Raw genomic sequence first — 16,039 nt, 5'->3', positions numbered from 1 at the left:
CACATTTTACCAGGTGGAATTGCTGCTTGCAATGTAAGGAAGGTTTTGAAGTGGGATCTTGCTGTCAGTGTAAGACAAATAGTAGTTTGTGCCGTTGGAAAACACCCCCTTCCTCGCTCTTAGCAGCTGGTAGCTTCCCAGGAATCAAGCAGCACCAGATTATTATTTGTATTATGTATGGGTTGCAATCAAGATCGGGGCCCTGGGGTGCTAGGCGCTATACCAGACACATACTGAGAGGCAGCCCCTGCCTCCAAGAGACTGAAACTGATCATGATACCTTAGCAAGGGTACTTCAGCCACACAAAAGGGAAGAGGTCCTAGGAGTCTCTGGCTTTGGCACATCGTGAGTTGAATGCCGGGGAACTGCCTTGCGGTGAGTTCTTTATTTGGAGTAAAAGCTGTGCTCTGAGCAGAGGTCAGAGAGAGCAGGATCGGACCGTCCGTTTCAGTGTTGCAATGAATGGAGTTTCCCATAAGCAGGTGCCACTCTGTGTTTTTTAAAAATAAGAGTTTATTTATAAGTTTGTTCATTCATTACTTCCCCCCTCAGACACGGCCATTGCTGAGATTTCAGAAGGAGCCAGAATGTGAAAGGTTGTTAGTCTTTGACTGAAAGGTGAGTAGACAAGGTAGGTGAGGTAATATCTTCTATTGGACCAACTTCAGGTCCTGAAGAAGACTCTGTGTAAGCTCAAAAGCTTGTCTCTTTCATCAACAGAAGCTGGTCCAATAAAAGATATTCTCTCACCCACTTTGTCTCTCTAATATCCTGGGAGAAACACGGCTACAGCTGCACTGCAAACAACAACGGAAGGTGCAGGGCTGTCACTCGCTGCTGGTGAACTTCATTTCAAGCTGTACCCCTTGTGCTATAATGGCCTTTATTCTACTGCTGAATATGCAAACCACTGCCCTCTACTGGGCAGAATTGAAACTACACAATTCTGTAATAAGCCCTATACTGCTATAACCTCCTTTGGGTTAAGTATTTAACAGCTCTGTTGTTCCCGGGCAGGAGGGGTCTTGTCCCTGTTGTTGCCATGGTTTGTTATAGTAGGTGGGTGTTACAGGTTTTTAGGAGTCATTTATGTTCAGCTATAGATATAAAGAGAGACAACATGAAGAATGGAAAGGAGGCTGATAAGAATGCCTTAGAATAATATGTAGCATCTTTGATTAGAAGATCTTAAAGTTAATTAACTCATATTAATTAAGCCTCAGTAGCCCCTGTGAGAGGCAAGCAGATATCCTCTGCGTTTTGCTGTGGGGAAACTGAGGCTGGTGAGCTAAGTGATTTCCAAAATGTCACCCAGCAAGACTGCGCAAGAGCTGAAAATAGAACCCTGCGGTCTCCATTCACCTAGAGTTAGGGATCAGACAGACATTTTCTCCCCCCGCTCCTCCCCAATTCATTCTTGCTAACCTACAGAAGCTGCAATCAGAGGGGTTTTTTGTTTGTATGAAGAAAAATCAGATTCCACCTACAAACTCGTGGGAAGGGGGTGCGATACGAACAGTTCTTGCCTGCACAGTGAATACCTGGGAGGCTAGATTATGGTCATGTATGTGAGGAATACATTCTTTGAGCATGCGGATGCTTGTAGTTGTCGGAAGAAGTTTTAGGGGTAAGCAGTAGTCAAACACATGTTTTCTTCTATCAGTTTAAATCCTTTTGACCCTCTCTGAACTGTGACATTCCTTGCATTCTCAACTTCTTCAGCAATCACTCTTCCATTCATTTCAGGGCATGGCTTAGCTAGCATCCAAGCAAGGGATTTGATTTCATATCACACTTCCCCCAAAAGAAAATAGCAAATCAGACTGAAGTTTTTCTAACCCAACCCGTTGGCTTCTGTGGGAGCTGTGGCATTTTCCATATCTGAACTTTCCTGTCTTCTGAATTGATTCGCACTTTTAAGGCCTTTTATGTCTCATTTTGACTGGAACTTCCAAAAGAAAAAAGCAAAGGTTTTAAAAGATTTTCTCCCTCTTAGGTCGCATGGAGTTGATTTGATTTTTCCTCCAGTTCAGCTGAGAGACCTCAGTAAACAGAGTTTTCCAGCCATTTGGTTTCACTGAGCTGGAAGGAAGATGTAGGGCTGGATATGGGGCATTTTCAGATTAGTAATATGGATCATTCCAAGGTGAACAGTGAGTCAGATATTTTTCCTTTTCGGGTAAAACAACCCATGGGGGATCCTTTAATGTCATTGGTGATTTAGATTATTTCAGCCAGCGCCTTAGCTGGTGTAAATCAGTGTAGCTCCACCGACTTAAACTAGCTGAGGATCTGGCCCATTAAATTTTGTTTATACCAACATGGCTCCATGTCAGATTTCATATCTTGGATGAAATCCTGGCCCCAGGAAGTCATTGACAGCTTTGCCATTGACTTTGATGGAGCCAGGATTTCATCCTTTGTTCATGGTGAAACCTACAAAAGATTTGTGATGTTGCAGCACCGGGGTTCTACAACTGGGGATCATGACCCCTCAGGGGGTCGTGAGGTGGTTACGTGGGGGGGTCATGAGCTGTCAGCCTCCACCCCCAAGCCCTGCATCACCTCCAGCATTTATAATAGTGTTCAATATAAAAAAGTGTTTTTCATTTATGGGCGGTGGTGGTTGCATTCAAAGGCTTGCTGTGTGAAAGAGGTCATCAATGCAAACTGTTGTAGCAGAACATGGTGGTAGCCTTGTATGGGAAAAATGCTGTAAATTGCTTTTGGCCTCTTTTTATTTAGGAACATTTCTTCTTCTCACTTAGAACTTAACTAAACCCCGTTCTGAATGTTTATTAATTTACTGATTTAGCATGTAATTAGAGCAAACAATCAATAATGACTAATAATAAGCATCCCCTCTTTCTGGTTGTGTAATCTCATCTTCTTGATTCTTCTTCTTTGACAATTTTGTGACTCTGTAATTCTGGGGCAAGTGTGAACAGATCTGAGCCTATTTAACAGTCTCTCTTTGAGCTGTCTTGATCAGCTGCAGTGGGTCAGAGGAGTCATGTGGCATTGGTTCTGCTCCCTGATTGAATGAACACACAAGCACGGCTCATTGCAAACTGGTTCCCATGAATCATGTGGGACTGAAAATTCTGAATGATCATGAAAAGCAAAGGCAAAAGGGAGAGGAACGTTGTTGAAGCAAATGCAGTTAAAATTGTGAAGGAATTGTAGTGGACATTTTTTGCACTATTTAACCCAGTTCTGTGTGTAATAAAGAAAGTAGATATTTATCCATGTAATATGCCAGCTAAGTGTGTTGTGTCAATAGAGGATAATAGCCTACTACTGCTACTAGCTTAACTAAATTAACTCACCTGGAATCATGAGGTAGAGGCCCATTTGTCTGAGCTGACAGTTCAAGGCTTTATCCCTGCTGATGACCTTCAGCTATGGGCTGATACAGGAATGCCTTAAAATAAGTCTAATTTATATGCCAACTCTTTGCTAGTAAAGTAAGACGTCTGAGATGCAAAAGCAAGGGAAGTTGGAGGCAGAACCGCCCTAGCAATTGCTTCTCAATACCCCCTCCCCCGGGTTTGGCTTCAGTGGGGTTACCCATTGTTCTATAGTTGTTAGGGTCCTGATTCTCCATCTCCACGCACTTTGTGTCGTCGCTTGCAGCTAGGTGAATCAAACCCTTAGTCTTTGTGTAGGCCCTGTCTACAATAACAGCCTCCTAAACAGAAGATGGGTGGTCCAGTGGTTAGGCTGCTCGCTTGTGATTTGGGAGACCTGGGTTCAATTCCCTCCTTGGTTGTCTACTTCCTGTGAGACCTGGGGCAAATTGCTTAATCGTTCTGTGCCTTAATGTCCCCTCATAAATGGGATAATAGCACTGCCTTGCCTCACAGGAGTGCGTTGTGAGGCTAACCACATTAAAGATTGTGAGGTGCTCAGATACTACAGCAATAGAAGTGCCGTAGCTATCTAATGCAGCTGCTGTGCCCTGGTGAACGGTGCTGCATAAAAGCAGGGTAGGGCCCCCACGTTCATAAAGTGGATCTCTTGTTACACTGCTGCAGGTTTCCTAAATGCAGAACACGCCATTGTCTATGATAAGATAGATCTGTACAAATTCTGCGCCCGGGCGGCCAGTGGATATTTGTCTAGTGGTGTGGAACGTGGGCCAGCGTGGGGGGAGGTTCAGTGAAGCTGCGGTGTCTTAGAACACGCTGGCCGACTTTCTGGCTGGCTGACGCAGTGGTGTAAAATGGTCCCAGGATGGCACTACTTTCCAGGTCATTGCTGGATGCAATTCAGTAAGTGGACTGGTTGCTCTTGAGCGCTTGAGTCATGTAGGGGATCAGCTACCTGGGAAATCAATCCTCTCTCCTTATACTGCCAAGACAGTTGATTAGCAGTGATGTGCAAGCTAACGGTTTCCTATATCTGAACATTTGGATGCCAAGAGTTAGGGGTTTCTTAGTCTTGGAGAATTCTGAGCTTTCAAAATCGTGCTGAGTTGGGTCTGAGTATTTGACCTTTTGGGCATGGTATAAAACTCACCCAAGCATAGAGCTTATTGGAGTGGTGGTTCTGTATGTTACTATTTGAGCAGAACAAACAACTCATAGTGAAATAATTTGATGGCTCTCCATTTTGCCTTCCTTTTGGGGCAGGGTGGATTGATTTAAATCAAAAGTGATTGAAATTGGCAAGCAGGAAACCTTGATTTAAATATCCAATTTTAATCTTGTTTGGCATTTGTACTTTTTAGCTATTTTCCTAAAGAAAGGCTGATTCTCACTGGTTGATATCCATTAAAAACATGTTGATTTGCAACTAAACATTGCCTTTGCACTAAATATTGTACTACTTTTTGCTAGCTAGGAGGATGCACAAAATATATACACATTTATTTAAGCAATTATATAGCTTCACATACGTATGTTCTTAATTTTTAAGAATTTTATGTTAGAAAAAGGGTGAATATTACATTTCTTTACTAGATGATTCATTTTTTCCTTCATGAATTGTGTCAAGCTGAATTGGATGGAAATTGGAATTGAATTAAAAATATATAACAGCATTTTAAAATAGTTTTTGTTAGTTAAATAATCTACCTTTAATGTGCTGGATACATCAGAATATGTTTGTCAAAACCTGATTTGTATTTAAAACTAATTGCTATAGGAAACAAAGAGGATCTGTATTTAGTGAATTGAACTGATTGTTCTGGTCATCCCGTCCTTCAAGATTTTAGAATTAGTAGATCTCATCCTCTTGAACCTAATTTTTATTCATAGATTGAAAAAGAAAAACAAGTTTTCCTGCTTTTTCAGCTTCCAATCAATTTCTCAACTTTGAATGAACTAGTCATTGAGTTGGAGAAGTTGAAGAAACCAAAATGAAGGTTCTCATGGGTGACTTTAATTTTCCTGATATCTGCTGGGAGAGCAATACAGCGGTGCATAGACAATCCAGGAAGTTTTTGGAAAGCGTAGGGGACAATTTCCTGGTGCAAGTGCTAGAGGAGCCAACTGGGGGTGAGCTTTTCTTGACCTGCTGCTCACAAACCAGGAAGAATTAGTGGGGGAAGCAAAAGTGGATGGGAATCTGGGAGGCAGTGACCATGAGTTGGTTGAGTTCAGGATCCTGACACAGGGAAGAAAGGTAAGCAGCAGGATACGGACCCTGGACTTCAGAAAAGCAGACTTCGACTCCCTCAGGGAACGGATGGGTAGGATCCCCTGGGGGACTAACATGAAGGGGAAAGGAGTCCAGGAGAGCTGGCTGTATTTCAAGGAATCCCTGTTGAGGTTACAGGGACAAACCGTCCCGATGTGTCGAAAGAATAGTAAATATGGCAGGCGACCAGCTTGGCTTAACGGTGAAATCCTAGCGGATCTTAAACATAAAAAAGAAGCTTACAAGAAGTGGAAGGTTGGACATATGACCAGGGAAGAGTATAAAAATATTGCTCGGGCATGTAGGAATGAAATCAGGAGGGCCAAATCACACTTGAAGCTGCAGCTAGCGAGAGATGTCAAGAGTAACAAGAAGGGTTTCTTCAGGTATGTTGGCAACAAGAAGAAAGCCAAGGAACCTGTGGGCCCCTTAATGAATGAGGGAGGCAACCTAGTGACAAAGGATGTGGAAAAAGCTAATGTACTCAATGCTTTTTTTGCCTCTGTCTTCACTAACAAGGTCAGCTCCCAGACTGCTGCGCTGGGCATCACAAAATGGGGAAGAGATGGCCAGCCCTCTGTGGAGAAAGAGGTGGTTAGGGACTATTTAGAAAAGCTGGACGTGCACAAGTCTATGGGGCCGGACGAGTTGCATCCAAGAGTGCTAAAGGAATTGGTGGCTGTGATTGCAGAGCCATTGGCCATTATCTTTGAAAACTCGTGGCAAACGGGGGGAGTCCCGGATGACTGGAAAAAGGCTAATGTAGTGCCAATCTTTAAAAAAGGGAAGAAGGAGGATCCTGGGAACTACAGGCCAGTCAGCCTCACCTCAGTCCCCGGAAAAATCATGGAGCAGGTCCTCAAAGAATCAATCCTGAAGCACTTACATGAGAGGAAAGAGACCAGGAACAGTCAGCATGGATTCACCAAGGGAAGGTCATGCCTGACTAATCTAATCGCCTTCTATGATGAGATTACTGGTTCTGAGGATGAAGGGAAAGCAGTGGATGTATTGTTTCTTGACTTTAGCAAAGCTTTTGACACGGTCTCCCACAGTATTCTTGTCAGCAAGTTAAGGAAGTATGGGCTGGATGAATGCACTATAAGGTGGGTAGAAAGCTGGCTAGATTGTCGGGCTCAACGGGTAGTGATCAATGGCTCCATGTCTAGTTGGCAGCCGGTGTCAAGTGGAGTGCCCCAGGGGTCGGTCCTGGGGCCAGTTTTGTTCAATATCTTCATAAATGATCTGGAGGATGGTGTGGATTGCACTCTCAGCAAATTTGCGGATGATACTAAACTGGGAGGAGTGGTAGATACGCTGGAGGGCAGGGATAGGATACAGAGGGACCTAGACAAATTGGAGGATTGGGCCAAAAGAAATCTGATGAGGTTCAATAAGGATAAGTGCAGGGTCCTGCACTTAGGACGGAAGAACCCAATGCACAGCTACAGACTAGGGACCGAATGGCTAGGCAGCAGTTCTGCGGAAAAGGACCTAGGGGTGACAGTGGACGAGAAGCTGGATATGAGTCAGCAGTGTGCCCTTGTTGCCAAGAAGGCCAATGGCATTTTGGGATGTATAAGTGGGGGCATAGCGAGCAGATCGAGGGACGTGATCATCCTCCTCTATTCGACATTGGTGAGGCCTCATCTGGAGTACTGTGTCCAGTTTTGGGCCCCACACTACAAGAAGGATGTGGATAAATTGGTGAGAGTCCAGCGAAGGGCAACAAAAATGATTAGGGGTCTGGAACACATGACTTATGAGGAGAGGCTGAGGGAACTGGGATTGTTTAGTCTGCAGAAGAGAAGAATGAGGGGGGAATTGATAGCTGCTTTCAACTACCTGAGAGGTGGTTCCAGAGAGGATGGTTCTAGACTATTCTCAGTGGTAGAAGAGGACAGGACAAGGAGTAATGGTCTCAAGTTGCAGTGGGGGAGGTTTAGGTTGGATATTAGGAAAAACTTTTTCACTAGGAGGGTGATGAAACACTGGAATGCGTTACCTAGGGAGGTGGTAGAATCTCCTTCCTTAGAAGTTTTTAAGGTCAGGCTTGACAAAGCCCTGGCTGGGATGATTTAATTGGGGATTGGTCCTGCTTTGAGCAGGGGGTTGGACTAGATGACCTCCTGAGGTCCCTTCCAACCCTGATATTCTATGATTCTATGAAGAGAATATTCTCTCTGCACCTGCAGAAGAAGCTACTGCTGTTGAAAGCTGGTTAAGCACTTCAGCAAACTCTCTAGTTCCAGGTGTTTAATGAGTGACTTCTACCAGTTCAGTGGTTTGGCTTTCTTTAAAACATCAGCAGTAAACATGCACCACTTGAATATTATTTTTATTTAATTTAAACAATTTTAATAAATTATAGTAAATTTAGACTTTAATATAGGTTGTCATAATTTCACATTGGATTTTAAATAGGTTTATTTTTTAAAAAGGAAAAATGTATTTAATTTAATGAAAAATTCAGATTAAAAAATGAAGCCCACGCGGTTTTTATTTATCCTGATTTGGGGGACGGTCTGCAAAACTCTCCAGCAAGTTTTTTGGAATTTATTAATAATTCAGAATGAGCCAAACAGATATAACCAATTCCCTTTACTTTCTCATGCTCTCTGAGCTCTGTTGGTTGAAGAGCTCTCAAACACCCTGGTGAATACTTCGATAGATACAGTTACGATTGCAAGTCACACAGTAGGGTTTCTATTCCCTGGATATATGAACATAACCTATATCAGGCTTTCAGCACATTTGCGTGGGCAAACCTAATATTTGCTCTCTGGGAGCATTTTGACTCTTATTTGGTTGGGTAATTTCAAATCAATGGCCAGGCCCCCAGGGCCAGTACACATGGCAGCTTTTTATTGTTCGACATCGAAAGAAAATAAAATCAAAAAGCTAAATGCATCCTTAACTACTCCTGGCGTGCGTCCTGCCTAAGGCATTCAGCACTGCATTTAGCTACATGCTATTCAGCAAAGCACCTGGGACCTGATCAAAGGCCACTGACATCAGTGGAAACGCGGCCGCTTACAGATGTGACGGACTGATATGGCCCCCATCCTGTGCTGTCAAAGCACCTCACAAGCTTTTGTTCTCAGAACGCCCCGCCCCGGTGAGAGAGAGAGAAGTGCTATTACCACCATTTCACAGCTGGGGAATAGAGGCACAGAGAACAGTAAGGCTGGGGTTGAAAACCGACTGCGCATTAGCCTGCTGCTCACTAGCTGCTTGTGTGGACCCTGCCGCCGCTTGCTAGAGGTTCCCTTGCGTGCTTTGACCTACGTCCCTTTCAAATGGCAGTAGATCAAAGCACAGTAGGAAGCTTTTAGAGTGTGGCAGCAGGGTCCCGGACAGAGTGCATGGCACACTGCTTGGCATAGATTAATACCCCAGCTTGCCGAGCATTAACTGTCCATCTAGACAAGTGACTTGCCCAAGGTCATAAAGGAAGCCTGAGGCACAGCAGGGGCTTGAACCAAGTCGTCGGCTAGCGCCATAACCAATGAACCATCCTTCCTCTTGCTGGATCAGCCCCTTAAAGCATGCACTTAAATCCCATTGAAGCCTGAATTTGAGCATGAGCGTTAAGGTCTCTGCTGAATGCGGATGGACTCCCAAATTGGACCTGTGTGCTGGAGTTCAGACCACTCACTGAGCATGGGACAACTGTATCCCTTCACCTCCCTTCAGCCTGCGTCACGTCACGCAGGATTTGGTCCATTGTGAGCCACCTTCCGATGGTAGGAGGTGATTTAAAAGGATTAAATCTAACCATGGGGGGGAAAAAAACCCCGTTCCTGAGCGTTTGACATTGGGTAACAATCTACGCAACAGTAGTTTTCAGAGGAGCTATGTCTACGCGTTTCACTGCAGTACCGGTGTCCCCAGCACTCTGCTCCCTTCTGAAGCGAACGCCAGGAAGCCCACTGAGCCCCTGGGTGCTGCGCTCATCTCAGCTGTTTGTGGCAGCTGCTGTGAACAGGTCGGAGTGGGAGTCAGTGAGGTAAATTTGGCTTTGAAATAAAAAAGATTCTTTTCTATTTTGGGAACTTGAGGTTAGGAGGAGCCAAGATGTGACTGGAGAAGTGGCCTGTTATCAACTTGAACGTGTAATTTAAATTAAAAAAAAAAAACTTTTCTCTTCTAAACCATTAAAATTAGAGCATGTTTTATAGTCCCTCCCTCCGACCCCTGTGTAGAGATTCCCCTCAGTTTTGTATGACCTCCAGAGATTCCACTTCACTTACTTACAGTTCAGTTTTGCTCTTGGGATCAGCCTTAGGTGGATGAAATTTTAGTTTTCTGTAGAGATGGGTTCCAGCCAGAGTATTGGGAACCTAGGTCTAGATTCCAAACAACGCAAGCTTTGAGGTATTTGAAGCAGTAGGTTTAGTTTTGGGCCTGTCCTTCATTTCCTACAAGATTTTCTATAAAATGTATATTGATGGATCATTTTTCCACTAATTGTACCTTGGATCATATTTAAAAAAAAAAAGTGTTTAACAGAAATCCAATATTTCAGTGTGAACAGTCAGAAAAGGCAGAAGCGTTCAATAAATATTTCTGTTCTGTCTTTGTGGAAAAAGCCAGATGATGTACTCATATTAAATGATGATGAAATACTTTCCAACAATAGCTCCAGAGGTTGCTAAACAGCAGTTGCTAAAGTTAGACATTTTTAAATCTGCCGGTTCGGATCACTTGATTTAAAGTGCTTTAAAAGAGCTGGCTGAGGAGCTTTCTGGACCATTTGCTGATTTTCAATAAGTCTTAGAACCCCAGGGAAGTTCTGGAGGACTGGCAGAAAGCTAATGTTTTGCCACTGGTTAAAAACGGTAAAGGGATGACCCAGATAATTTTAGCCCTCTCTGCCTGACAGTGATTCTAGGCAAAATAATGAAATAGCTGATATTGGAGTTAATTAATAAAGAATTAAAGGAGAGTAATGTAAATTAGTGCCAATCCACATGGGTTTATGGAAAATAGATCTAGTCAAACCCACATAATATCTTTTTGATAAGATTACAAGTTTGGTTGATAAAGTAATTGTTAATGTAATAAACTTCAGTCAGGCATTTCACATGGTACTGCATGTCATTTTGATTAAAAAAACAGAATTGTACAAAATTAACATGATGCACATGAAATGGATTAAAAACTCTCTGATAGGTCTCAAAATTTAATTGTAAATGGGGAATCGTCATCGAGTGGTTGTGTTTCTAGTGGGGTCCTGAAGGGATCAGTTCTTGGCCCTACGCTATTTAATATTTAATAACAGAAAATCATTTAGTGATGAAGTTTGCGGATGACACAAAGATTGGGAGAGTGGTAAATAATAAGAGACAGGACACTGAAATAGCAATCTGGATTGCTTGGTAAACTGGGTGCAAGCAAAAAAATATGCATTTCAAAAAGGTCAAAAGAAAAGTCACGTGTCTAGGAACAAAGAATCCAGGCCATGCTTACAGGAGCGGGAAGATGCTATCCTGGAAGCAGCAACTCTGCAAAAGACATGGGGGTCCTGGTGGATAATCTGCTGAACATGAGCTCCGAGTGCAACAGAGTGGCTGAATAGGGGAATGCAATCTTTGGATGTATGAACGGGAAGATCCAGCAGGAGTAAAGAGGTTATATTACCTCTGTATTTGGCACTGGTATGTCGGCTGCTGGAATACTGTGTTCAGTGCTGGTATTCACAGCTGAAGAAGAGTGTTGGTAAATTGGAGAGGGTTCAGAGAAGAGCCACGAGAATGATCAAAGGACTGGAAAACATGCCTTATTTTGAGAGATTAAAGAAGCTCAATCTGTTCGTTTTATCAAAGAAAAGGTTAAGGGGTGATTTGATCACAGTCTGTAAGTACCTCTATGAGGAACAGAAATTTGATAGAGGGCTCTTCAATCTAGCAGACAAAGGTCTAGCAAGATCCAATGGCTGGAAATTGAAACTAGACAAATTTAGACCAGGAATAAGAGAAGTTTCTAGCAGTGAGGGTAATTAACCACTGGAACAGTTAACCAAGGGTTGTGGTGGATTCTCCTTCATTAGAAGTTTTTAAATCAAGACCGTCCATTTTCCAAAAAGATCTGCTCTAGTTAAAGCAGGAATTAATTCAGGGAAAGACCCCTGGCTTGTGTTATGCAGGAGGTCAGAACAGATGACCAGAGTGGTCCCTTCTGGCCTTAAAATCTATGAATCCATAATGGCAAAAGCACTTCTGTGTCAGCATAACTGACTCTACCCTGAAGCTTTTTCTGGTACAGAAATGTCATAAAGAAATCATACCCCTCACCAACACTGCTGTACTGGCAAACGTTTCCAGTATAGACCTGGTCTGCATGAGTGACTTTCACCTCTCTGTCCCTCAGTTCTCTGTCTGCAAAATGGTACCAAATGATACTTGTCTACCTTGCCAAAGATAATGTGGGGCTTGATTAACTGTTGCTCATAAAGTGCTTTGGGGCAAACATAAGTGTTAGCATTGCTCAGTGTGCCGAAGTGAAATACTTTGAAATGCAAAGGGCCTCATTTCAGGCAAAAACCTGGGCTTGACATTGATTTTCTTTTTATTTTAGAAGCCGCAAAATTCAGATAAGAAATATCCCACCCCAGTTACGATGGGAGGTAAGTGAAACAACTGAGCAGCCACAGTCCTGACTTATGACATACAAACCTTTTAAATACCGACACTTGATCTTTAGAGCCCTGCAGATCTGCAGATATCAGCTTTATGTCTGCAGATCATGGATGGATGCGGATCCAGATTTTGTATCTAGAGCCCTGAAAATCTGCGGATATCTGCGGACCGTGTTTGCTGATCGGATGCGGATATAAATTTTGTATTCGCACAGGTTTCTATTGATCTTGTCTTCACTAGCCTTTTGTACCTCTCATTCATTGGCTGGAAGTTAGTCTGATTTCTCGGGTGACGAACAAACATTTGTACCCTGAGACAAACTTGGGGAGTAGCCACACAAACCTTTTTAAATGTATTACGCTCCTTCAGTTGGCAACGAATTAACTCAAGGTACAAAAATCTCCGAAAGACATACCCAAATTGTGCTTGGATCACCTTGATGGCTGCATCTTCCATCTTTGTGACCTCCCCAAGTTCTGTTTCTCCTGATCAAAGTGTTGGCTGCTTTTGATGCTTATGAGAAGCTTCACCATAGCATGACTCAGGTGTCAGGGTGCAGTTCCAAATTGAGTTCCTTGGTTTTTAAACCCTGTGGTGGACTCATCCCTTCTAGATCTGAGCCATGGGGCTTCGAGAGCCACAGGTGATTATTTTGGTGCCCAGCTTGACATGCCTTAAAGGGGCCTGGTTTTCAGAAAGTGCTGAAAAGCGCCCTCTGAAAATCTGGCCCCTTTAAAGTGTCTCAAATTGGGCAGCAAGAAATGGAGGTACCCAAAATCACTGGCCATGTTTGGAAATGGTGGCTTTCATACTATAAGCTGGATGAACGAACGGACGCCCACCCACCCCTTCTTTGTCTTACCTAGCACCAAGAAGCCCTAACTGAGGTTGGGCTACCATTGTGCTAGGGGCTGTACAAACAGTCCTTGCTTGCCATCTAGACAAACTCAGGGTTGGGGGGGGGAAACTGACAAACAGAGAGGGGAAATGACTTGTCCAGGGTCACGCAGCAAGCCAGGGGTTGAGTAAGGAATAGAATCCAAGTCTTCTGACTCCCAGTCCAGTGCCTTCTCCACACGTGTTCTAGAATTGCCAAAGCTAGGCTGTCTGATCACTGGAAACAGGGTTGGATTGCAGATCTGTTTTATCTTCCAGGTCTGGTCAGATGCACCCCATGTAATGTAGTTTCCCCTTCCTTTTCTAGGTTTTGGATGGTTTGCTAGCTCAGTATGGTACTGTAGAAAATTGTGAACAAGGTAAGTAAGTGCGTGGGGGTTTGGTTAGATTATTTTTAAAGTTAGACACTAACCGGTTTGGAGTGAGTAGAATTCGGTTTAAAAGCTTTTGGGACATAAAGGCTTCTTTGCTCAGCCATTTCACAGAGGGTGAAATTCAACCCTGTGCAGAGGGTCACATGTCCATAGGCCTTGTGTTCGCCCTCTGACCTGGGCCAAATTTAACTCTGTGCGTCTGACCAGTGGGTTGTCACTGTCTCCTCTGTACTCCTGTGTAACGCCCATTCACTTTCCCTATGATGGTGCACCAGGAAAGATTTTTGGGGCTGATCCAAAGTCTGGACTTGCCAGACTGGATCATAACCGAGGTCCATCTAGTCTGGTATCTTGTCTGAAAGTGGCCAGCGCCAGATGCGTCAGAAGAAGAGGTAAGAGCCCACAGTAGGCAGAAGTGGGATAATCTGCCCCCCTGTATTCGGTCTCTGCCTGTAGACCTAAAGCAGGAAGTTTAATATTCCCTCCAGGATGTTTGTTATAACTGTGGTTATTCTTGTTACTCATATACACGCCAAGGCGCTTTCTGAATCTTGTCATGTTCCTGGCAAATCCTCAACCTGTAACAGGACATGGTGGTGGTGGGGGAATGGTTTGGGTTAGAAGGGAGCCTTTCCCTTCTGGTTCAAATCTGGTAGTGACTAAAACTCCTTGGAGTAATGATGACTCTTCCATGTCCTTTATGAAACGGGTTGGGTTGGGCATCTCTATTCCCAGTGGCCAGGTCCCCGGGGTGTAGGATGCATGAGCAAAGAACAGGTTTTAGAGGCCATTCCAGCAGAGGTGTCAAGGATTAAATGGTCCACAGACGCCGATCTCTCCTCTAGCTTTATGACTTGGTACAGGGGTGGCCAGCCTGAGAAGGAGCCAGAATTTACCAAAGTACATTGTCAAAGAGCCACAGTAACACGTCAGCAGCCCCACATCAGCTCCCGCACCGCTCCTGTCCCAGCGCCTCCCACCCACTAGCAGCCCCGCCAATCAGTGCCTCCCCCTCTCCTCGCGCACCTCCCGATCAGCTGTTTCGTGGCATGCATGAGGCTCTGGGGGGCGGGGTGGAGCGAGGGCATAGCAGGCTCAGGGGAGGGGGCCGGAAGGGGTGGAGTGGGGGTAGGGCCTGTGGCAGAGCCAGGGGTTGAGCAGTGAGCACCCCCTCGGGGCACATTGGAAGGTTGGTGCCTGTCGCTCCAGCCCCGGAATCGGTGCTGTACGAGGAGCCGCATGTTAACATCTGAAGAGCCGCATGTGGTACCGAGCCACAGGCTGGCCACCCCTGCCTTGGTATATTGCTGGATAATGTGGGTTACGCTCCCCTCTTTCCCATCCTCCCCCACCTGGGCCAGCTTGTCCCAAGCGACAGCAGTCCATGGGGGTTCAAATCCCTATTAGGAAGTTTGTATGATAAGCCCTCGATGGTGGGTCAGGGATTCAACCCAAGACTGCTAGAACTAAAATCGTGGACCACTACTGCTTGAACGGAGCAGTCCAATGCCTTAGCTCGTTGGCAGTGTGGCCCAGATCCTCCCAGATATTTAGGCATTGAAGTCAATGGGACTTAGGTGACGATCAGGGCCAAACAGACTTACTTATTTACATGGTGTAACTATGAGAAGGAAACAAACACCCTCGCTTGTTTTAATGCGAGTTATACTTGCTGCTTACGCTCTACCGTGTCTGGGGCTAGAGGACTTCAGGGCTGTCAGTCGGGCCCTGAAAGCTACTGGAGAAAGGATCTGGGGGGGTTCTTAATTTTAAAATGTAAGTCCTTTTATTTAAAAAGCAGCCCTCGAACCGATGGCTGAAACCAAGCAGCCCTTCTGCACCACTCCCACTAATTCATGTGTGTTTTGATCGAAGTGAACACAGACAGTGAGACGGCCGTCGTCAATGTCACCTACTCAAACCGGGAGCAGACCAGACAGTAAGTGAAATTAATCTGCCCCTATGCCCCGTGCTCTTTTCAGGGTAACGAAGAAGGGAGTTGCTTTTGTCCAAACAGAAAGCCTTCCCCGTCCCGGCCCCACCAGGATTTTCTAGAAAATGGCATGGCCAACCCCAAGCATTCAAAAATCAAGTGTCCGTCCCTCTCCCCACCCAAAATCATGAGTTTGGATTAAATATCATGAGCCTTTTTAAAACATTTGGGGTTCTTTTTCTTTGCCTTCTGGTTTCTGAGCCTTTAGGGGCACTCAGGTTAGGTTTTCAAGTTTTTCTTTGCAATCACAATGGCTGAAAACGTACTTATTTGAAAGAAAGCTGAGATTCCTTACCTAATCACAGGACTCCAGGAGCTGGGGCTTTACAAATGTGCCAACAATTGTGAGAGTTAGCGCCTCTGAGAGAAAAATCTATGGTATGAATGAGTTTTAAATTGCCCCTGATGAGATGACAGCCAAACGCGACTTGATCATTTTGTACAAGGATGATTCCGATTCTAAATGGCTTGTTGATATGATGTGAATTGG

At 44.5% G+C, this 16,039-nt stretch overlaps 1 protein-coding gene across 2 annotated transcripts in view; it reads left to right on the top strand.

Annotated features, from left to right (window-relative positions):
• Window positions 1-16,039, top strand: part of IGF2BP1 (insulin like growth factor 2 mRNA binding protein 1) — a 65,918-nt gene that overhangs the window by 28,506 nt on the left and 21,373 nt on the right. For both annotated transcript variants that reach the window (XM_048830239.2, XM_048830241.2), the window contains 3 exons: window positions 12,224-12,272; window positions 13,490-13,541; window positions 15,432-15,495. In XM_048830239.2, the coding sequence (XP_048686196.1) occupies window positions 12,224-12,272; window positions 13,490-13,541; window positions 15,432-15,495 (165 nt within the window). The remainder of the gene's footprint in view (window positions 1-12,223; window positions 12,273-13,489; window positions 13,542-15,431; window positions 15,496-16,039) is intronic.

The sequence above is a fragment of the Caretta caretta genome, chromosome 27 (assembly GCF_965140235.1).
Source record: "Caretta caretta isolate rCarCar2 chromosome 27, rCarCar1.hap1, whole genome shotgun sequence".
Taxonomy (NCBI): Eukaryota; Metazoa; Chordata; order Testudines; family Cheloniidae; genus Caretta; species Caretta caretta.
This window is presented reverse-complemented; position numbering and strand designations above follow the sequence as displayed.